This window comes from Lycorma delicatula, chromosome 9 (assembly GCF_047948215.1).
Source record: "Lycorma delicatula isolate Av1 chromosome 9, ASM4794821v1, whole genome shotgun sequence".
In the NCBI taxonomy this organism is placed as follows: Eukaryota; Metazoa; Arthropoda; class Insecta; order Hemiptera; family Fulgoridae; genus Lycorma; species Lycorma delicatula.
The window spans coordinates 22,318,871-22,344,603 of NC_134463.1; the positions used below are offsets into that span (position 1 = coordinate 22,318,871).

The window sequence follows — 25,733 nt, forward strand, 5'->3', positions numbered from 1 at the left end:
AACACTTATTAAGATTAACAATACATGTACATTCGTGTGAAATTTAATAAAAATAATATCTACAAGGATCAGTCAGATATATAGTCTTTTGTTTTCATTTACAAATATGAGTAGACTGGTACAGAAGGATATTCACAATAGAGGTATGGGAAAGAGATGGATGCAACAGCCGCCTCAGTGTTTGTTTCTGTCTGATCAATGGTTTCATGTCAGGCAAGCTTTGGTTGCACAATGTAGTACTGTGAGTTTCTCACAAATGAGTGTCAGACCCTCCAAAATTTTGATTAGACTGTGTGTGCAATTTGGGGATATGACACTTGAGTCTACAAATGGGCTAGCATATTTAAAAGAGAGTATGTAGCTGTAAAAAATGAGTCACAATAGGCATTCAAGGTTAAGTGTGATGTATGACAATGTTTGTCATATATATATTCGTATCTCACTGAAGACAATTGGCACCTTATGGTTGAAATTTATTCAGACATGGGTACAGTCATGGAAATGCTCATTCATTATCACAAAGTACTTAAGGTTCCACAAATCGCATGATTTTGGGTTCCATAACTATTGACCCAAAATCATATAGGAAATTGTCCAGAGGTTTCTAACTTGATTTCAACTTTAGGGTAATTTTTTCCATCAAATAGTCGCATGTAATGATACATTGTTTCATTAATACACTCCCAAATGAAATCAGTAAATATGGAGTGGTTAGGAGAGAAAAGTGCATCTGTCAGTTGAAAAAGTTCTCACAAACCATCTCGTGGGACTGGAAAGATCTATTGCTCATCAATTTTCTCCATGAACATTACACTCGTGAGTGTAATTATCACTAAAAATCAATCGAAACAAATAATTTGGCATTTGTTTCACTGAAATTGGCCCAATGGTTCAACCTACAAAAATTTCATTATTTACATTTGTGTTATTAATTAAGATTCATCTACAATATCTATAACATCTCAAGGAGTAAGATCTTGCAAATGAAAAATATCAAGGAAAGGTAGCTATTGTTAAGTAAGATCCTGTGGAAAATCTTGTTAATAAAACTAATTCCCATAGGAATTCATAACATTGTTTGAGTAACTACTTACTGTAATCATTTTTCGATAAATAGCCTTTACAGTTTGATTTCTTTAAAATAGCAACATTTTTAAAGAGATTATATGGTATACTGTTTCATGTTGCTTATCTTCTTTTACTCATATAGTGTTCACAGATTGTGTTAATAATTTGTTACTAACGGCAAGTCTCCATGCTTAATAAAAAAAAAAAAAAAAAACTGTTCAACTATTGCACAAAACATCTCGCAATCATATTGATTTTATTGACTCATTGGCTTTAGCCATCAGTAATTATCCTTGTTTTTTTTCATCTTTCATTTTCTGGAATGCTACTCCTGAAGATACACCTTTCCAAGCACACATTTTTAGATATTATTACTAGTTACAATATTATATATAAATATCTTATTTCTAATTTGTTTCATATTTAATTAATTTAATTAGGAATGCCTTCTTTTACAGGAATTACAAATTTTGATCTATTGGGAGACTTTGGTCAAATAGAGTGGCTGGGTAATTTCCAAGTAGTCTTATTGTACAACATTGTGTTTGTTGTTACTGCAACCTTGTGCCTTTTCAATAAATTTACTGGAACTGTTCGAAGAGAATTAATTGCAAGGTATTATTAGTTTATTTATTAAAAATATAAACTAGGTCTGTATGTTATTAAATTTTAATATAATAATTTTTAACATGAGATAAATTTGAATTTAATTATCCGTAATGAAGGAATTTTTTTGTCTGTAATTCACAGTTAATTTTTGATGAATTTAATTATATCCAACAAGTTATTGTCACTTGATACAAAAATAAAAACATATAACATATAAGTTTAATTCTGCCTCAAAATATTAATAGCAGATGATGAAATAACATAAATTATTCTACAAACGATCATAAAAGTTAAATAAAATTATAAAAGGGGTTGTAAAGGGATCCCAGTGATGATAAATTGGTAGCATATTTTTTTATTTATTTTTTTTAATAGTTGCATCAACAATTAAAGTCCTTAGCAACTTATAAGTGCAATATAAAACTGTTCCAGTAAATGTGTAGTCTTCAACAAACTCAGGCTGAACATTCCTGAGACGTGTGGTTAATTGAAACCCAACCACCAAAGAACATCGGTATCCATGATCTAGTATTCAATTCCATATAAAAGCAACTGTTTTTATTAGGATTTGTACCTGAGAAAACACTTGACTTTAAAATCAGCTGATTAATGATTACGTGTTTACAATTAGACCAACCTGATTGGTTCCATTTTTAATCTAATTAATTATTACATTATATATGTCAAGATAATAAATAAATAATGTGCAATTGTTGCAGAAATAAAATAAAATTTTGAAGCCCATATTGCTAAAAATTTAGTCAGTTTTTTAGTGCACATTAAATAAATACATAAAAAAGTGTTGAGAATCCAATTAAGTATTATTTAAAAACTAATTAATAAAGTTTGTGTTTAAGAATTTTCCAAAAAAAGTTGAAACCTACTGTATATCAAATGTGACTTTTCGAAAAAAAAAACATAGCCAACTCTACATGTAATTTCAGTATTTTATCACATTTTTTTTTTTTTAATATAAAATTAGGATTAAAAATTAAGCAATTTTTATCTTATTTTAAAAAACAGAATATTTTGAACTCATTAATGATTTATGAGCAGAATTAATGATCATAATTAAATCTAAAAACTAACAGTGATTGTCTTCAATGACTATTTGATGGTCGGGTTAGGTCGACCATATTTGATGGTCGGGTTTAGTCGGGTTAGGGAGTAGTCATCTTAGAGAACAATAACATTATCAGTTCTGAAATTTATTTACGTTCCCAGAAATACTGGTCTTTTACAGAGGTGGTTGCTGTGAAAGATTTCACTGTATTTGTTTTAGTAAATTGAAATCGTAATACAAGAACTCTTTTTGAGTTAATTATGTGGAATTCTGTCATCAGTAAAATCACCAGTGGCGCCCCACTGAAAAGAAATTGCATAATTAATTTCAAAAAAAAATTATATTACAGTTTCACTTAATTTGAGAGCAATTTTTACATGTTGATCATGTTTTAGGTAGCTTTCATAAGAAAAAGCTCTGCTACCTATTGTAATGGGTGCCATGATTTGACATCTGGAAAATTTTGACATATCTTCACGTTTCACATCCCCCAGACCCCAAAAACCACTGTCAGTTCAAAAGTTTGTTTATATATATATATTTTTTTTTTTTTCACTTTCTTGTGGACTCAATAACTGCCGTAATTTTACACCAGTCACTTTCAAATTGGTACATAAAACATTGCAACATTGTGTTAATCATTGAAAGTTACGGATTCTTTTTCCTTGCAATAAATTTCTTTATACAGAATTTTGATAGTAGGTATTTATTAAATTAACTTCATTTCAAAAATATTTACTCATATTTAATCACATTACAGAATGAAGAAGTGTTTTTTACTGAATGAAATATTATGCTAAAAAAAGGCATTGGTATCTTTCTTTAGATATAGCCACTTGTATAGATAAAATCATATGATTACAGGAATCAGAATAATTAGTAATGTTTTCTTTGTAGATGTAAAATTCTTTTTATTTTCTGAAGTTTCTTGTTAAGATTATTGTATACCATTTTCTAAACCATATATTAATCTAAGTTTTTTTGCACATAATGCTGCAACAAATTAAAACAATACTTTTTAGTTTGAAGGTCTGTTGCATGTACTCATAACAATTGCTACATATTGCAAAAAATATCTATTCACTTCTTCTTGTTACTTTACACACTTTTTATTACAAAAAACATAAAGAAAGTAATATAGCAAAATATTGTGCCTATTTTAAAAATTACAGTATATTCAGTATTTATTTTTTATACAGTGTATTGGATAGAGTTTTAGGTGGAAGTGTAAATGTCCCTATCTAAGAAGAATATAACTATTAATTTAATAGGAGAAAATAGAAATCATATGTTAGTTTAAACAAATTTTTTTTTATTAAGGTGGTATCTTTTATTGTCCTCTTGTATAAAACTTTATGATTAGGAATTGAGCAACTGTGTAAAGTATAACTGGGAAGACCAAAGAAAAAATTCACATCAGAATTTATTAACTCTTTTCCTTGAAGCAAAGAAGAAGGTATTACTTAAGTTTTATCTTCACCTTTACATCACATGAGAATATTTCATTGAAGAAAGAAAGCTGTGGCAGTGACTTTGGAAGTAGAATGCATATATTCATTTGCATGCAAGCATTAATAATTAAATCATTAGTGTTTCTGTGATTTTTTTGTTTGTTTTTTTAATAATTTATTTTGATGAATTTGTTTTTGAGATTATGAACACGATTTTATTATGAAAACCTGGTGTTTTTTAAACAATTTGTGAGTAATATTGTGTTTTCATTTAGGTTACAGAGTTTGTTTTCCATATTCACAGTTATGGGAAATTCACAACATGCATTGCACCTTCGACCCACCCCCACACACTCAGGAAAAGAAGACTGACCATCAATAATCTAATGGTATGCTATTTAAGGAAATTTACATTTTAGGTCCGCTTCGATATCCTTTCTCTCCCTTAGTTCTCCTTCCTGTAAACTATTGAACCAGATGGAATAAAACCTATTTATATGAACAGTGACTCTGAAGTGTTAATATGAATTTTCTTTGGATTTATCAGCATAATCATCCCAGTGATTGCAGTGACTAAATCAGGAAAGGCCAGGGTGTGCGACTTTGATCTGTGTAGGCCAGTGCTTTTATAATCACTACCTTTGTGCGTGGTCTATTGAAGTGCACAATTTATTGTGTAAATCTTCTCATATAGACGAATCATTTATACAGATCTCTTGATTCAGTATTTATTAGTATGATTTTATTTTTTCCTAGAGTTTATAAAATTAATAATTTTTAATTTGTAATTTTAAGTTTGCCAACTTTTATTTTTTGAAAAATTAATGTTGTATGTAATATATATATATAGAACTTTGTTTACATTTTTCTAAGCTATTTTAGATTAGATTTTCCTAAATTTTATTTGCTTACATTTAGTTCTTTTTGTTTATTTTTATATTTGACAGCAGTGTCCAAAAACAAAATTATCCTTCCTTGTCCTTATACTTCACTGTATATGCCCTGTAGTTTACAATAAATCCTTCACTTGCAGTAATCTATATTAAGGATTAATATATCAGCCTGCTTAATTTATTTTAAACATTTCCCCCAAACAACATTGTTGAATGTTTGCATCGTTTTTCTAATCCTAAGACTGTTTTCCATTCCCTTAATCCATTATTTTGTTTTTCAGTTACTCTGTTAAGAGTCAGTGTCATTTAAGATTATACAGCCTTCTTTTTTGCAATTTTGTAGTTTGTGAAAATTCTATACATGAACAGGGTATGAATCCATGAACACTTATCATTCCACCTTTGAGATTGTCAAAATAAAATACACTTTGATAATGTATTTTAAGTGTTTATAAATAGTAATAACATGCAAATCATACAAATGATTTGTAGCGTGTGTGGAAATGCTTCCAGATGAAAGGCCAAGTGGTAGCATCTCGGCCTTTCATCCGGAGGTCCCGGGTTTGAATCTTGGTCTGCCATGGCATTCCCACACACACTAAAAATCATTCATCTCATCCTCTGAAGCAATACCTAATGGTGGTCTCGGAGGCTAAATAAAGCTTTATATGAACTTGCATAACAATAGATAACAATCTGTAATAACAGTAAATCTTGCTGAGAGGGAGCTGTTTTGTTTTATAATTTTATGCATTGTTTTTGTGGTTGAGGTAAACTAAGTATATTTTTGTGATTAGGTTACTTTATAGTAACTTCAGTAGGTTTCTTACCCTAATAATGTTCTTCTGCATTTTATTGGTTTCAAATCAAAACTAAATAGCTTCAGAAAACAAAATTTTGAATGACTTTTGTATTGCATGTGTATAAAATTAATATATTATTCTATTTGTTAATGTGTAACATATTATCATTTCTTTCTGTATTAAAATCATTGCCATGTAACATATCTCACATATGTATATATCACATTGTATGTGGAACATATCTTTCATTAAAATTGTTAAAATCATTCACTACCATACTTGAGACTCCCTTCATCTTGACCATAAAATACCAATTAAAAGTTTATTCCAGTTGATATAAAAAGAACAAAATTAAATAACTGTTAAGTAATGAAAATCAAAACATTTAAAGATAAAATCAGAAACTTATCTTGCTAATTGGGATGGTGAGTGTTTATTGAAGGTAAGAGAAAAATCATGTGGGAAATTTCAGTCAAGAATCTTTCTGATTAGAGCAAATAATCAAATCAAAAAATTTGATAAAAAGCAAAAAATAAGGTGGAAAAGTTATGTATGGAGTATCTCATGGAAAAAAACAACAAAACAAGTAAAATAAGAAAATACAAATTAGAAAGTTTTGATGGACATTTTTTGAAAACTGGAGTGAGAAATGTGAAAATTTTATGTGAAGATCATCATTTGCAAAAGAGAACAAAAGATTTAGTAATTATTTTGAAAATTAAAACTAACAAAAAACATAAAAAGGTATAGATTATCAGGAATTTTAAAAATAAAATAAATATTTACTTTTTTAATTAACATTAAAACAATTAGAAAATTGGTGAACATAGAGAATATGGAGCTAAGCCTCCCTTTATTTAACATATAAATTTACAATATCTTGAAATTAAAAAAGCCCTGTTCTCATTAAAAATGATGAAATCCCAAATTATTTTCAGGGAGTATACAATTTAAAATACATAACATCTTTTTAGAAATTAGGAGTTAAGTTTTTAAGTAAATTGATACCCTTTTTTTCTAACCTTTCCTTTTTTCAGGTTATTATTTTATATGGTAAATTATATAGTTTTCTCTAATTTGGTTATTAATTATTTTTCAATTGACAGCATATCTTTTAATATATTTTTATAATTTGGAATATTTGTTTAATAAAAAATGAATATAAGATTTTAAAATTTAGCCTATAACTGATGCAAGTAATATAGTTTTTGTTATTGAACGCTACTATAAGCTTGTATAAAATTTTACTATTATATAAAAGTTTGTAGTATTTTGAATTATTTTATGCTCAGTCTGATTACTGTCTTTCGTAAAGTTTTTGACATGAAAAAGTTTATGTTATTGAAGGAACTCTTAAAATTGACATGGTAGAACACTAGAAATAAGATAATATATACATTTAATTTTTTATCTCTTTATAAAAATGATTTTTATTTGTTTCAGTATTATTGATGTACCTAGTTGTTTTAAGAATGATTAATAGATGAAGCACATATATTCTAAGGATCATTTTGAAGGCAAGTTTAATTCTTTGATTTTTTTTTCAACTGGAAACTAACTATTAACAATAATTCAAATAACAACCTGTTTGTATGTATTAGATAACTTAAAAAATAATTTCGGTATTGTAATTTCTAATAATTTAAATTTAAAGACTTAAATTCTCCAAATTTTATTGAGAAAATTTTTGTGCTTATTGTACTAGTATTTTCACAGCACTGATAAAATAATATTAGGAATGAATATCATAATTTTTTTTTTTTATTTACCTCACAACATTAAATCACAGTAACAAATTATAAATCGTAATTTTTAATTGAATACTCATTCCAAGAAAAATGATTCAATCATATTAAAAAAAAGAAATCTTTTAAGTTTTATTCATTGATATCCAGCCATTTACTTTTGCTTTTATCATCATTCCTTTATGATATTGGACTCTAAATTGTGGACCTTCACTTAGTTCTATCTCTTTACCATTCTTCCTTGACTTCTGTTCTCTTTTTCAGATCTTTCATTACACAGTCTGTCCAATTTTTTTTTTGTCTCCCTCATAACATTTTTTCCTGATACATTTAAATAAAAATTGTCTTTTGCTGCGCTTCCACTTGGTATCTGTATAGATCCCCAAACTATACTCCTAGTCTAGAATTGAATGAGTTCCTTGTTCAATTCTTGTGTTGTGTTGTTCATGAGCATTTTTGTATTGTATTCATTGTACAATTTCTTATTGTCTTTCCTAACAAAATTCCTTAAAACTTCTGAATCTCAGAAGTCCTTTAAAACTTTGATGTTGCTATTTGTATTTTTTTGTATTCTTTTTTTAAATCGTCCAAACTGAACCATAATGTTGGTTTATGTTAATTTAACTTGCCTAATGAAGAGGATTCTGGGAAGCCTTCAAACATTACCCTTATTTTTAAGAAACATGTTAAAGGTAAAGTAACTGGCTAAACCGCTTAATGGTTCTTTATTTTAGCAAAAAATCATATTATTATGCTCTTTTTTTCCACTAAAATCTTTATCTTTTTTGTCTTACATACTTTAATTTATGCAGTGAAATATGATAAAAAACAAATTTAATTTGATGATTTTCTGCTATATTTCGCCTGTGGAGCATCCCTCTTGATGGTCCAACAATAATCAGCCAGCATATTAGGATTCCATTTGCCTTGATATCGCTCTTCCATAGCTGAAATCTCATGATGAAAAAGTTCCCCGTGCTCATTGCTCACTGCATAAAGATTTTCCGGGAAGAAATCTAGGTGCGAGTGCAGACATATTACTATACAAATTTTTATAAGATGTTATAAGATCGTTGACAATATCATCACGGTAATTTTCCTCCTTTCAATTTCCCAAAAAACTCTTGAGTAACATTTCTGAATGCTTGCAAAGCTGCTTTTCTCCAGTGGATTCAATAATTCTTCAAACTTTTCATAATGCATTTGTGATTGTATTTGTGGACCCACTAATATTCCTTCTTTAATTTTGCAGCACTAATTTTAGGAAACTTCTGTTTTAAGTACGTGAAACCAGGAATATTGTCCATGGCCTTGACAAAATTCATTAATCCTAGTTTGATATGTAACAGAGATACATATACATTTTTAGGATTACACAGTGGGTCGTGTTTCACATTTTTCTGTTCAGGAATGAGTGATTCGCATTTAGGCCATTCTTTTCTAATGAAATGGTTTTTTCTGTCCCTATTAAGCACTCACAATGACGTGTTTACTGGTTTATTACTATCTCACAACTGGCATCGTTTTGAAGAATGTGTGCTACACTAAATCACATTTGTACATGTCAATACATGTTTGAACCTGCACAACAGTAGTTGCTACCCTTTGAGTTAGCTCATTTGGTTCCATTATATTTACAATGCTCTAGGAGCTTTTACTTGACAATGAACAAATGGACAAAAAAACGGTTTAAAATATTTAAAATAATAAAAAAACTCTGGGTATGGGTATAAATTCTGTATACATATTTGAAAACAGTATAAAAAACTGCATTAAGTAAACCTATTTGTACTCATGAGACAAAAATCATGTTGACCAGTGTTATATCACTATCATTTACATGTGACGTACAGGCCATTTTGTACTTATAAATATAAGTTACAGTACCTAATTTTCATATCAATAATCTTGTAAAACACTAGTAAGTAATTCAAATAACACAAAGATCATTTACTCACATAAAAAATTATAGTGAAAAATTCTGTAATTTCTTATTTCTGTATGGGTCACATCCACAGATACAAAGAGTTGGAAATAAAAATATGACTGAAAATTACATGAAAATATTAGTAAAATTATGAAAATGATAAAAGAAAACAATAAATAACACAAAGAAATAATAAAACTAACAGCTGTATAGAAGGATACGAAATAAGACATACAGAATACAGAACCAATATGCTACTAGCGCTTCACTATTAAATTAGAGTAAAAATAGAACTAGACTCGCACACATTGCAGTAATTTGTCAAAAACCAGGTAAATTCATAATGACTAATTATTTCATCAGAAGCACTTTTTAGCAAAAAAGTGGATGACGAGTTATTTCGTCAAGGTCAATTTTTATTAAAGGTAGTTAATGATGAGTTATCTTGTCAAAATAATCTTGAGTAAGATTATTTTGTTGTTGAACAAACACTTCTACATTCTGCAGAAGTGACATAATTTAATAGGGAAATTTGGATGGGATATTTTTAGTCACAGACTACAAAATCTGTCCCTAGCATAAACAACTTCCATCGAATCAAAATTTAGGAATTTTTTTTATAATAAGTGGACTTTATTTTCAAGATAGTACTTGTAATTATATATCAACTTTACTGTCCAAGAAAGATGATGGTACAATGTTTTCTCTGTTACATTTTTTTAATATAATGTTTTAAATTTGATTTTTTTTCTGTCACATTTCATTACTTTTATTTTAATGTTACATATTTTCAGATTAAATTTTTTCCTGGCATCCATTCTGTACATTTCTTCTGATATTTTGTTTCTGTTAAAAGAAAATACAATCAGTTTATATTCTTTGATAGCATTCTTGGCTATATCATAGAGATGATGTGATTATAGTATGAACTGTGATCATATATTATTTATAATAAAGGAATTGTTTTCATAAAGCTCATTAAAGTCTATATGCTGAATGTCGGAAACCAAATAAGACTTCAAATTGAAATTTAATAAAGTTATAAATTTCAAAACCCAGCTTGCCTTTAAAAAATGTATTGGAACTGAATTAACAGTTGGCATTTAGTCAGAACTAAATGCCAACCTCTGTGGCAGAATGGTAGCATCTCAGCCTTACATCCAGAGGTTCTGGATTCAAATCCCAGTCAGGCGTGGCATTTTTCATGCACTACAAAATTTCCATTCATATTCCCACAGCACAAGCTTCAAACTTATGTGGTAAATTAATTTAAAAAAAATATATATATATATGTGTGTGTGTATGGACTGTCTGAGGAATATTTGAACAACTTTGATTTTAAGTAATTAATGTGCTTATTAAGACAGAAAAATAGTTTGTATGAATTAAGAAACATTAAAATTGAAAGTTTTTTTTTTACCTGTAATCAAAGACATGCAAAGTGTACAATTAGTATAATTTGAAAAATATCCAACCCATATTCAATTTCATGCCATGTTTGTTGTAACATCCACATCTATGAGTTTGAATGCGTTGAAATCCTCTTCTTAAGGTTATCAGTATTCACTGTGTACAAGTTTTGTATACATTATCTTGATGAAACTCTATAGAAAAAAATCACATGTAGTTATTTCTGGTGATAAAGATGACCAAGAAATTGATCCGTCATGTACTATCCAGCGATTTGGGAATGTGTTGAGGGATTCACGCACTAATAAAAAACTCCATTGTGGTGACGCTCCATCTTGTTGGAATATGATCTCAGGTTGTAACTCTTCAAGCTAAGTGTAAACAAACTTTTTTTAACAAGTCCAGACTTAACAATTCATATTAACTGCTGTTTCTGCAAAGAAAAAAGCTCCAATCACATGATTATGAAGCAGTCCACATCAAACATTAATTTTTGGGCTATCTTTAACAAATGTAACATATGGGTTTTTCGATCCCCATACTCAAATGTTCCGAGCATTCACTTTTTCAGACATGTGAAATGTGTAGCCTCTTCTGAGAACATAATCTTTTTTAAGGTAACAATCATTTTCAGATCTTTCAGTCATTTCCTCAGCAAATTCCTTTCTACCAGTGTGATCTTGTGGTGTAGTGTGCTGGAATATTTGTAATTTATAAGGATGCAATTTTAATTGTTTCTTCAAAACATTGTGAATAGTAGATTGTGGAAGATTTTTAAAAAAAATCATGATTGGTAGAACATGGAAGATTTAACTCGTACTCTGCTGTCAGAGTTGACTTCCCAGGGTGAACAAAAGACTGACGAATAATCTTCAAAAGCAACTAAAATCTTTTCCTAATTGGCTCATTATATACGATAACATTGAATCATTTAAAGATGTTTTTGAGTATTTTCCATTTTTTCATTCGAAAAAGGTGCATTTTTTCATTTGAAGTGCAGGCAGACTTGCACCTTTCTTATGTTTAACACTGCCAGTTTCTTTAAATTTATCATACCAATAACAAATACTTGTTCTAGAAGATGGGTCTAAACTGAGTTCTTAAATTGTATCAAACTTGCATGTTTGATTTTGTTTTAATAAACCACTCTATGCGTTGTGTTTTCATCTTTGGATTCATGATGATGGATGTATGCAATCACAGAACTAATCTAGTATTTGCTGAGGGAAACTTTGAGTTACCTGTTAAAGAGAGCCCAACCATTCATTAATAGTAGGACTATTACTTATTTTTCTAATAAGACATCAGAGATGTTCAGATAATTTCCAGGCCCCTTGTATATTTATAACAGTTTAATCTGTGTTTCTAAGACTTCTGATTGTAAAGAAAAGATTGTTTTAGAAAGTTACTTTTAAAAGTGTAAAAATAAAAATATTAATATTTATATAAGTATTTAGAAATGTTTGATTTAGAAAAATTTTATGTGAATTGGGTCTTTAGATATTTTTTTGATCTTTAGTTATTTTGCTCAGATTTATTCATATTTTTTTAAAACTGGTCAATTAAACTGTCTTTTTTTCAAATATTTTTTTTCACCCTTATAAACTGCTACTCCTCTCCTTCCTTTTTCTGTATAGCTCTGGAACCATCGTAAGCTACTCCTCTCCTAGATCATTCCATTGTTCAGATATACTGGTATAATCTTCATCTGACTGTAAGGGACATTTACAATGTAAAAGAAAGTAATAAGTAATTATTTTTATCCAGTGTTTACAATTGGTACTTGGAATTTACGTTCATATCTCTTTGGTATCTCCCCAAAAAAAGTATTATTAAATAACATTTTTTTTTTTATTTCAATCATTTTGAAATCAATGTTTCCATATTTGACCTGAATAATACCTTATTTAAATATGCTCTGTATTATATAATTAATGATTAAAAAGAAGTCTATTTAATTCCAATTTTAGTTTATTTTTTTATTTATATATGTATTTTTTTTGCAGGCTGCTGTCTGATGCAGAATTTGTGATCAGTGATTTATTATTGTAAGTACATGTGTGGTGGATTGATTTAGTTTATTTAATATACTTATTTGTTTTATTAATTATTTTTTATATATTACAATTTACGTTACTGTGTTTTTATTGTAAAAATATAATTTATGATTTTATCAGAAAATATATGTTAACAGTGTATTGTATAAAAAAAAAATATGTATTTATATATTATATAGTCTTTGTATTAAAGTGAAAATATTGTCTTATTTATTAATCTAAGATATTATAATTTATTATTTAATTTCAGAATTATTTATATTATAATTAATGAAAGTTATTCACTTAAATCCAAAGCTACTTTGTTTGTATATAGTGCATTATTCTTTTGATAGCAAAAATGTGTTTAGAGCTAGTAATGTATTACAAGAGTCAAAAAATATGTTTAATTTTAATTTTTCATAACTCCTGTTAGACTTGATATTGTTATAGTGAGTAATAATATGTTTTTCTCTGTTTTCTGTACCAATATGTTGTCTACTATGACCAATATGCACGTACTGATATGTTGTATTTTCTAGATGCATATTTTCACAGTTCTTAAATAAGGATGCATAAGGTCTTTTATTTAATTAATATAAAAGTCTTTTATTAAAAAAGGCACAATTATTGAATTAATAAAGATCATATCTGTTAATAATCTATTATTTCTTAATTTGTTTTTGTGAAAGAAACTATTTTTGTGTGGAGATATTTTTTAAGTTTTTTTTTAGTTTGTAATTAACAATTTGTTAATTACCGTTCATTGTTGTTTATATATTATTTATGTTATACTGTATACTTTTTTATTTATTTTTAAGTGTGTTCATTAAATTAATAAAAGAGTATTATTTATCATTTTATAGGTACTGTAAAAATTCATTAATTTGGAATATGATGTGGGGTTCTTATCCATTTTAAACCAATTAAAGTTAGGTTAGAAAGGTTTAATTTAATTTTATTTCACTGGTCTTGTCAGTGTAGAGGATGAAAAAATTCCAGACCTACATAAGGTATTAAACTCTGAACCTTATTTGATTATATCAGTCATTTATTATACTGATTGATCTATTAAGGTTAGTTAAGAATGAAAAATATTATCTTTTAATTGTAAACATATTGATTGGTAATTATAAAGAGTGTATGTTCTAAGAAAAAATCATTGCGAAAAGATAAATATTATGAAACATATACCAACATGATTATCAAATTACACTTTTTAATATATTAATTATTTAAACATTCAAACAAAATTATTTGTAGTTATGAAATTAATTTTTTTTTATAGTTAATTAATGTGTTTAATTGTTCTAAATATTATGAAACTTTATATGGCTAATATTAATAAACTAAATGCCAACTTTGTCTTACTGAGCCAGAAACATTATGTTTAAAGCTTTTTGTTTTTTAATGCTTTTTTCATTTTCATATCCTTCTAATTAAATTATATGTCATGACAACAAATGTGAAGTAAAATTTAATTTAAATTCCATCAATTAAATCTGCTTGTTTTCCTATTTCACATAAACTTTTCTATTTTTTTAATTAGTATTAAAATAAACTTATTTTGTTAATTCTGTTTAAATTATATGATTAATTGTTTAATAAAAGTGTAAATTTAATGTTTTATAAAATAAGTATAATATGGTTGCCAAAATTATTTATTAATTTAAATTTGGAATGTTACTGCTCAGTAGTACCAGTAACTGCTATTTTAATCAGTGTTTTTAATTTAAATGAATATTTGAAATTATCCATTAGGATAGATGAAAAATGCATTTACAATTTTTGTAACATTATATATATATATATATATCAGATCATTATTTTATATATAATCACTTACCTTATTCTTTACATGCAAAAATGTATTTGATGGGTTTTTTTTGTTTTAAATTAAATAAGAAAAAGTAATTTGAAATTTCTTTAAATTATTAATATTAAACCCTTCACTGCATGATATTTTATATTTAAAGAAAAAAAATTTGTTCAAATTCTATATGTACAATATAGCTACAAAAGAATAATTTAAACATTTATTTCTGTATTTTATCCATAAAAAACAAAAAAAAATTAATTGCATTATATTAATTAATTTGCATCATGCTTAATATGCCTGAAATACACCAAATTTATTTGTTCCATTTATGGAACTTCATGATATATCTCGGTTTGAGTCTAAAGTATATTAGTTAAATTAAAAATTAAATCTACAATGAAAAAAAAACTGAGATTAAGAAAAATGATTAAATAATAAACCACTCACTTATTTTAAAGACTTCCAAAGACATAATTTATTAGGCCTAACTTATTTACAAAATTAATCTTAATAATTGTGCACATATCCATAAATATGACAGTTTTAAAACACATTTGTATAAACGTTTTTAACGTTTATACAAATGCATTATATGTTTTTTTGTAAAAAACTTATAATGCATGTTTTCTGGAATTATTCTAGAAAGGCTAACTACAACATTTGCAGAGACTCCTAAATCAGGTTCATTGAAATGAACTCTTTGGTTAGGGTCATTCTTAAGTCCAGTATATATTATCTCTATATTATAAGCAAAGCCAGAACGAAGTGTTTGTAGCCACATTTACGAGGCTTAGAAGGCATGTACTGCTTTAGATAAATTCTTGATTTCATTGGACATAATTGTTCATCAACTGACAGATGTTCATCTAATGAAATACACTGAAATTTTTTGTTTTAATAAAATAAAACAGGTCTTATTTTATGAAGTCTGTGATGGTTGGGATTTCTGCTGGTAGTATCAATGTAGATATATTAAAATCCAAATTGCTAATGAGCCTTTCAAGAGCATTTACACTCATAGTTTCTTGAATAATTTTATTTTCAATAACATTACAGTAGCTCCTTAAATTTGTAAGATGTATGATGATCATAAGAATATATATACCAATAAATTTTTCAAGCTCTTTCATGGAAAGTGTGGAAGACTCGTTTTGATTTTTTTCAGACTATACCTTATAGTTTCTTCAATTATTTTATCCATTAACTCCTTCTCAAAAAAATATGAAAAACATTGCAGGGTTATTTCAAGTAACAGGTAATCAGGTAACAGTAATCTTATGGTAAAGTTTTATTTCCACAGAAATTAAAATTTTTCATAGTTTATATTTCAGACATCTACAAATTGCGATTTGGCGTACTAGACAGTGACTTACCTAAACACACAAACTTTTTGTTTTTCTTTGGAATCTTATTAGTCTTTTTCTTTTTAGTACTTATTATTGAGGAATTTGGTGCATTAATTGCAGTCAAACATGCAGGCAGTGACAGATCTGGAAATAAGCTTACTCCTTTGTCAGTCTCAGATGAAACTACTTGGTGTCTTGTTCAACAAAAAACTCTAAAAATTTAAATGATTGTCATTACCACCCGGTTCTACAATATCTGGATCTAGAATACCCTTTACTTTTCAATATTGGCATTATCTATTCATGTAGGCCTATTGCAGAAATCATTATCATCTATTATTTTTCTTTGATGCATTTTTTCTTACAGTTACATCTTCCGTACCCCTTGGAACAGTCTCAAATTGCATTGCCTATAACTAAGTCAAAATCTTCATTTGCATATGTGTCACTAAAATGATCATAACTTTCAATTGGAATTGACAAACAATGTTAAACTTTCTTTTCTAACAACGCTAAGTCCATTTTTTTACTTTTGTAAAATAATATAATAATATACTTCCTACGTTGTACAAATATTATTAAGAACCACTTGTAAATGCACAAAACAATCAGAACCATTAGCAACATAACCTCATACCACTCAGTCAACATATGTCGCACATTTTTGTGTCAGGTGACTGCATTGCCTGATGTTCTAAAGTAAGTTATTCTTCACGGGCAAAGAAAAAATAAAAAATAAATTATCATAAACCTTTGTTTTATCTTAAAAATAATCAATAAATGTGTAAATAATTTTTAATTCAATCCTGGACAATTTGAAACAATTTCTAATAAAATGTAAAGTATGACTATTTCACTTCGGGTACGATCATGAAAGCTTTGTAGAAAACAAAGAGAGAAATTTTAAATTTTTGTATTAGTAATCAATGTTAGAATTCGTATTTTATTTGTTCCTATAATGCCAGAATATGCAGTTGTAGGAGTTAAAATTTTACATTGATAAAATATTATTAAAAAAACAAACTGTTCCAAATCTGATCTAGTATGCAGTGTAGGGTTAACATGAGGTACATAATTTGTACAACCATAAAGTTTTTAATTTTTTTCACTGAATTTTATTTTTAAAATAAAAACTGTATAAAAACGTAATAAATTATATTTCAAGCTTTAATAAGTTATAATTGCAGAATAAAACTCATTATATTTTGCATGAATGATGTATCATTTGTTGAACGGAATTTTGCATTCTGACATAATTGAAAAATTGATATTCAATTTGTATTATTAAAAAAAAACAAACCAAAAATAAATTTACAGATCAGATAATATTATGCAAGACAGATCGTAAATAAGTGACTTACACAAAAATACTTACATTATAAGATATACTTATAAGATAATACTTACATTAAAGATGTACATACATTATAGAATGAACTCATATTGATGAGCTGAGATGTTTTATGAAAATAGAAGAGCATAAATCTTAAATTTAATAGAAGAGATAATTGTAAAGTTTTAAAAAAGGCAAAGTAATATTATGTAATATAGTTGTAACAAACTCAGTATGAATGAATACAAATTGTTAAAATATTAAATGAATAAACCACAAGATAACTAGTTAATAATCTAGGGTTATTGAAAGGTTTGCTTGTTAATTTAGTTTAATTAGATAAGTGGTTAAATAAAAAATCAGTGCCTCTACAGCCTTTGTAATAAGTGAAATTTCTATGAAAGCACTTTTTTTAAAATGTTAATGTTCTTTACTTGCTTGTTTACTACAACGTAATTTAAAGAGTATTTTCAAAATGAAAAGAAATTAAAATGAATTAAAATACTATTTTATTTTTATTTTTTTCTTATTGCTTCTTGTCTCATTTCATAGTTTTATGTATTTCAAAGTGTATTTGTATAATACAAATACATTGAAATTAGTTGAAACTTTATGTATAGGTTAGGTGCATAAGTGTATAAATTAATTATTTGTTGAAATGTAGTTTTTAGTATTTATTTATTAATATTTACCAATTGCATTGTATAATTTAATTTAATTTAAAAACACTTAGTTTTAAAAATAATTAAAACCAAATTAATGAATTTTTACTGCTTTTTTAAAATTATTTTGTGTTTTGCTAATTATTATGAAACCTTGTGTAATATAAGTTTGTTTTTTTCTTGATCTTTTGTTTCCTAAGCATTTATTTTCTTTTTTTTTATGGCAAACAAAAAGTTTAATTTACTGTATATATACCAGTGTGTAAATTTTATGTAATGAATAAAAAACCCCAGCTATTATTGTAACAAATCCGTATTTTACTCAAGATGTAGTACATGCTAGGTGTTAAATTTTTTATTGTTAAAAGTCGCATCAACCATCACTCATTTATTGTTATCACATCATTTTTAGGCTGCTTTTCTTGTTTAGAATAATTTCTTGTTTAGCCTCCTCATGTAAATAAACGTTTTAGTTAAACAGTAGAGTTGTTTCTTAAAAAATAAAAAACTTCATCTAATTCTTTTATTTTATTTTAAGATTATTACTGCTTCACATGCCCAGTTTCAGTAAAGCAGTTGTTCTGTCCAGTCTTAGGTCCACCGCTTTTGAGACAATACTGTTAAAAGCATCTTCACAATTAAAGTATACCAATAAACATGGACATTCACATAAACAACATGGACATTCAGGTACATTTAAAAGTTACAATATGATTTTTTCTAGATTTAAATTTTTTTTAATTTGTTTTAAAACTATCGTCTACTTTATCTGATTGAATTACTTCTAATTCTCTAGTCTTTCATTACACTATTAGTTTTAAGGTTAATTATTACTATATTTTGTTAGTATTCTATTCTATATTTTTTAGTATATATATATATTTGTTTTCCTAAATAAAAGCTAGATGGGATTTTATAAAAAAAAAATCTAGAAGTTTTTAAAATATTATGGAAATGTAAAATTGGATTGCCTTTGAAATACAAAATATTGTATGTTTTGATTGAATGCCACTCTCTTTTCATTAAGTAATCCCATGCATTAGTTATTGTTTGTCTGCTGAGTATGCTAATTTCAATGAAGTAAGCGAAATCACTCACACTAAATGTCAGTACAGAGATATAAATCTGTCTATTAAGTTTAAATTGTTTATAGTTAAAAATTTATTTTTAGTTTATTTATTTTTTTTTTTTTTGAGAGTTTCAGGTCAAGATAAATGATATTAATTCATATTATATTAATGTTAGAAAATATATTTCACTTGATTAATTTGTGTCTATTTTTAAAAATATAAAATTGTTTATTAATCTATGAATTAGTTAATGTTTGTGCAGGAACATTTTTTATGGTTATTTTTGAAAGTACTAACGTAAAGTCATTTATGCTTGTAATTGGATTTATATGCTATGTATGAATGTATAAATCTAAACTAAAAACATGATTTTGATGAGGGCTATTTAAGAACTATCAAATTATGAAATTATAGACCATGTCACTAATTAATTTTTTTCTAAATTTCTTGTTATTTTCATGGTTTTTTTAAATAGTTTTTTACTGGTTAATGTATCAATCAAAGAGTTAGTTTAGATATTTTTTTAATGCATGCAATAATATATTAAACATCTCCCATTTACACCTCACCTTCCAATGTTGCTCTCTTTATTTCATACCAGGTGCTGCCTATATTGTTTACTTGTTTGCTAAAACTGGACTTTCATCTTATCTGCGGCCTTTTCCTTGAATATCACCTTGTCTCTTCTCTTATACAGTTTCTCTCTTCCATGGAAGTTTCCCTTCCATTATATTCCTTTTCATTCTCTTAGTATGGTTGCATCACTCCTCTAGACTAATTATTTCTCTCTGTCTCTTGTTTTTTAAATGGTATTAACTGCTGTGGTTATTAGTTAATAGCATTCAGTTAAACTGCACCCAATATTTTTATAACTAATTTTTCAGCATGTAAAGTTTACTAAACAAGACTTGGAACAATTAAATTTTACGCTTACTTCAAACCCTTTAATTTATAGAATGCTACTCCCAGAGATTTATCAGGTATTTTTGAATCATCATGTTGTAGTAAACCATCTTAACCAAGACCTACTCTTCTTCTTTTATTTGTTAAGTTTCATTCAGCTTTAACCTATTCAGTGTTCCTTGTTGTTCAGTTTTCCTAACTTTTATTTCTTTTACATAAATTATCTACATTTACATGTAGATATGCGCAAGAAATCTAAATTTATATATATTAAAAAAAAATTATTAACACACCCATATATATTCATTAGACTCATTTTACATTTAAAAACACAGTGAAATTCTTAGTCAAATTATTAGTTAAACAAACGTGCATAAAGAAAATATAAGAAAATTTAAGAATAAAATAAATTTATTTAAAAATGTGTACTGATATTGGTTAAGCTCTGATATCTCACATCCATTACTATGACATGAACATTTTTTAAGTATAATTTAATTATTTGGTAGCATTTATTTATTTTTTACTGAAATTTTTTCATATCAGTATCCCGCGATCAGGTGTAGAAACATTATTGTCCTTATGGTACAATCTAATGATTTCGATATTTTCAACAATCAAACAAAAATTTGGCAGTTTCAGACAGTCTAATAAATTCTAATTTGCAATAGTTACAAACAATATATTTCAACTTAAAATCACTTCAGAATAAGTTAATAATTAAATTCAAATTCCTTACTTTGTACTAAGTTTGGTATTTCAACAGCAACAAAAAGTCTTAAAAAAAATATTAACAGTTGAAGCCTTTCATATGCATATTGTTTCACAGTTGAAAGGGGTGCATTAATTTTTGCTTTACACCCTGTCCCAGTCTTTGATATGGTTGTTGATTTATATACTACCTAAGCTAAAAAGAGGCACCAATCATTGTTGTTTTCTCCAGTTCCTGTGGTGAACAGAGTGAAGGAGTCATTTTTAGGGCTGAATAATTCCTGCATTTCAGTAGGTTTGGCATGGTGATATACAAAATATATATACCTTGTTAAACAGAAACCGTGTCACTTCTCATTTTCCTAATAATTTTATTACCCTGGCATCGGAATATGCTATTCTTAAAAATGACTATTTAATTTTTAGGAATACTTACTTAGTTATCTATACTATGTTATCTTATGTTAGGTAATCTATAACTGTTATTATGTTATGGCAGTTAACATTCATAAATTTAAGATGTAGTAAGAAAAAACATGCTTTTCAATTTTATAATTAGAAATTTTAATTGGTTAAATTTTAATTTAATTTCCTTTTAACCAAACATGACTGAAGCGAAAATTTCCTCTTTCTACATTTTAACTGACATCTTTTAATATTTTTATAATGTAAAAAATGATCAATTTTTTGCTGATTTAGTGTAAATTACAAAAATACTTCACATTAAAAAAGGACACAAGAAAAGAATTTTTAATTTAATTCATTCTGCTGTTGGATGCATTTTGATAAAATATTTTTAAACATTAGAATTGTAGACCATTATTTAAAATTCATAATATTTAATCACTCACTTTAGATTTATAAATGCATTAAATTTTTGCAGTTGCATATCTACCAACAGAAAGCCAAATAAATTAATGATCACGTGTAATTATTGTAATATCAGACTTATAGAAATTGTCTTAATTAGTAGAGAGGTTCATGAGTTATGAAATGTCAGATGTCGGAGCTTTTATCAGATGTTTTGTTGTAGACATCAAATTTTGAATGATTTTTTTCCAGTTACTGTATGTTTGTGTAAATGGTTGTGTAAATGATAATATATATTGTACGGGTTTGAAGTTTTTTAAATGTTAGTTTTTTTATTTCTCATTTTTTTCTTGTGATAATTTTTATTTGCTCATTAAAAATCTGTATCTTATAATGTTTATATTATTTTTTTATTTATTATTGTTGCTGATATTTTTTTCTTGTATATTATTATTAGAGAATTTAAATTGTATATTACATTATTTTATTATTGTTTTACACTCTTTTCTTTTATTGTTTGTTTTATTTAAAAATAGAATCATTATTATTTTTATTGTTTAAAAAAATGAATCTAAGACTGTATTATCGAGTATCCATAAAATAATTATATTAGAGTAAGTAGTTAGAGATAGTTTTTGTTGGTAAGTAGAATTGATGTATGTATATGTAATTAATTTATATAATTAAATTTAAGTTCGTAATAAAATTCTTCATGAAAATAAATGTTATTAATTTCATTTGTTTAAAAGACTGTTTCAGGATATCATATATCAATATTGTGATAAATATGAATACTCTTAGAACCCACAATGAACACATTCTGTGTTCATTTAATTAAACTAGGGGCAGTTGAAATGTAGAGCATATTTGAATATAATGGGAGAACAAAGTATTACTCAAAGTGACAGATGCTGCCACTTTGTAGTGTCATTTTCCTACTATTGATATTCCAAAACTTGTTAACCAAAGCGTTATTTTCTCTATCACCATTGTTATGATGGTGATTGTTATGCTGCCATTTGACTGTGCACCACATCCTTGTGGACTGTATATGCTATATGGCCTTATGTCACAAATTTAAATTGCTGAGGACATACAGCACGTCCTAGGAAATGACAAGAATGTAGTAGATCAGGTATTGTTACTTCTAAAAAGAATTAATATACTTAAGATTTTACCCGTCAAAATTTTGATATTTAATATCCAAGAAGCCTCTTGTTTCTCCTTTTGACCCAGACGATAATGAAAAACTGTTTTTTGTCCAAAAAAAAAATAATTTTTAACAAAAAAAGTGAGTGAACAGTAAAGTACTCTGAATAGGTGGGCAGTAAAAGTTTTTGCATCAGAAATTGGTAAAGTGATTATGGAGGATGAACCTTGCAGTGGTTAACTAGTTTCTGTGGTAGACGAGATGTACCAAAACGAGGTGGAGGAATTAATTCAAAATGACTGTTATATTGTGCAGCAATGCATCACAACCCAGATAGATAAATAAAATGAGTAGGTATGACTAGTCCAGTTTCATGCTTGTGAAGTTACCATCCTTTGATTTTTGTGAACATTAGTCAATATTTGCAAAACCCATCTTGCACACACTTACAATAGCCTAGTTTTGCAGTAACAGTTCTGAACTATGATAAACTATAACAATTCAGTTACAATGCATCATGAAATTTATGGAAATTCCATTTCATGATTTTTAATGTAAGTATAAATTTTCTTGAATTTATGTGTTCACTTGTTCAATAAGGTCATAATTTTGAACACTAGACCTTCAAATGCTCTCTCCCTTCATCATAATGAAGTCTTCATTAAACTCACTCCCTCACCTTTGCTTTACTCAATAATGTTGGCTGATAAATTTCACACAGTTCAAAAGGAATTTCAGAAGCCCTATGATTTTTTATATTGGGAAATTGAATTATATTCTGTATTTGAAAACTGGTAGGATTGATTTCACAGCCACCATTAATTAATGCCAACAGTAAGGGAAACAAAAAAAAAAGCTGTGCTGACAAGTTGGTTGATAGCTAGCTAGTGAAGTATTTTAAACTACTGCACACCACGATATGATTCATTGTTGTAACCATTCTTTATTAGCAACTGACTCTTACCTTTGAAACACACCTTGTATTTTTTTTAATTTTATACTTTTTTAATGTATTCTGTTTATTAGCATTGTACTGATAAATGTTGACAAATTTACATGATTGTAGACTATACTTGTAACTAATGTGTATATTTTAGGGCATGTTGGTTTATTTCTGATGATATGAACAATTGTAATACTGATTATATTTATGAATATAATCTTAATTTTGATCAATTAATGATTAACATTTTGTATGAAGTAAATCTGAAAGTAAAGTGATGTACAAAAAGTTGTTTGGAATCATTCTGACATTATTTAGAAATAAATAATAATTTTTTAGATAAATAATAATTATTTAGAAACAGTAGTACATGAATTTCAGAATAACGAAAAATATATTATTTTTATTACTTTATTAGTAATAATAAAAAAATTAACTTGTTCATAGAATAAGAGTATAGTATGGAAATATTTACTCAGGAATGTGTTACGAAGAGAGTTAATTTTTTTTTAGATTTAGAAATCAGACTTACTGTATTACACATTTACATAGAAATTAGTAACGTGAGGTAAAAAGAAAGCTTGCGGTTTTTTTTATTTAATGTTTATTTCAGGTGTTAATTCCAGTCTACATTTACATACATTATTTTCATTATTGTAACTAAAAAAATTGTTAGCCCTAAATTTCTCTACTATACATTGTATCTGACTGATCAACGTAGCAGTTGATTGTGTAGTCCAAAGGTTTTGAATTACATTGCTAGAGCACATTTAGAAGCATAAACAATCTTAGAGTGCTTCACCGCCATTACATGTTAGTTGTGAGTAAGATGGCTACAATGCAACGCAAAATTTTCTATGTTCTTGAGTATGGTAAAATCTCAGTCGGCAATTACAGTGCAGCATGTGTTTTGTCTCTGATTTAACATTGATCCTCCATCAAGGAAGAGCATATGTCATTGGTTTTACCAGTATGAATATACAGGGTGTCTGTAAAGGCAAGAACACGGGCTGATCACTTGTGGCAGAGGAGAACATGAGACGAATTGAAGAAAGCTTTGCCCAAAGCCCATGAAAGGCAACCCATAGAGTAAGTAACTTGGAATTCCTCAACCAACTGTCTGGTGTGTTTTGAGAAGTCGTTTACTTTTCTGGCCATACTGTTACAACTTTTACAGGCTCTTTCTGGAGAGGACAAGCCTGTTGAATTTTCTAATCAAATGCTGGAAAACACATAGGTTGACACTTTAGTTCTTCGTTTAATTTTTATTGATGAAGTAACATTCCATCTCAATGGAAAAGTGAAGGGACACAATGTTTGCATATGGAGATTTACAAAATCCCCATGACACACTGCAGCATGAGAGAGACTCCCCCCGGTTAATGTGTGTTGTACCCTATCGCAAACCAAGGTTTATGGGCCATTCTTTTTTGTGGAACACATGGTTACTGGGATAACGTACCAGGACATGCTGAAAAACTGGCCTTTCCCTCATGTAAATGAAGATTTACAAAACTTCATTGTTCAATAGAACAGAGTGTGCCCCGTTGGTACTTAAATTTTTGAAACTATGAATTTCTACAATGGATAGGACACATCAGGAATGAAGACCTGGCTCTTCAGTTGTGGCCTCCAAGATCACCTGACCTCACACCATGTGGCTTTTTCTTGTGGGGGTTTGTGAAAGATGCAGTTTACATACCATCTCTACCAACAAATCAGGCCGACCTGTGGAACCGTATCACTAATGCGGTAAACTCAGTAGCAAGATATGCTTCCTCTCATGTAGGATAAGTTCAGCTACCGGAGGGGACCACATTGAACATTTATGAATTGGATTTGTAAACTTTATTGTGAGTATTATCAGAAGTAATTTACTTCATATTTTTCATTAGTTGTTTATTTGGAATACAGAGTTACAAAATTTAGTTATCATTTTGAATTATCCCGTGTGTATATATATAATATATATATATATATA

The 25,733-nt window shown here is 27.5% G+C and overlaps 1 protein-coding gene across 1 annotated transcript in view; it reads left to right on the forward strand.

The window, feature by feature from the left end:
* Window positions 1-14,141, forward strand: part of lili (LMBR1-like protein lilipod) — a 164,106-nt gene extending 149,965 nt beyond the window's left edge. The window contains exons 11-14 of the mRNA XM_075375455.1: window positions 1,527-1,683; window positions 4,467-4,580; window positions 7,331-7,404; window positions 12,976-14,141. Coding sequence (XP_075231570.1) covers window positions 1,527-1,683; window positions 4,467-4,563 — 254 coding nt within the window. The 3' untranslated portion in view covers window positions 4,564-4,580; window positions 7,331-7,404; window positions 12,976-14,141. The remainder of the gene's footprint in view (window positions 1-1,526; window positions 1,684-4,466; window positions 4,581-7,330; window positions 7,405-12,975) is intronic.
* The last annotated feature ends 11,592 nt before the right edge of the window (window positions 14,142-25,733 follow it).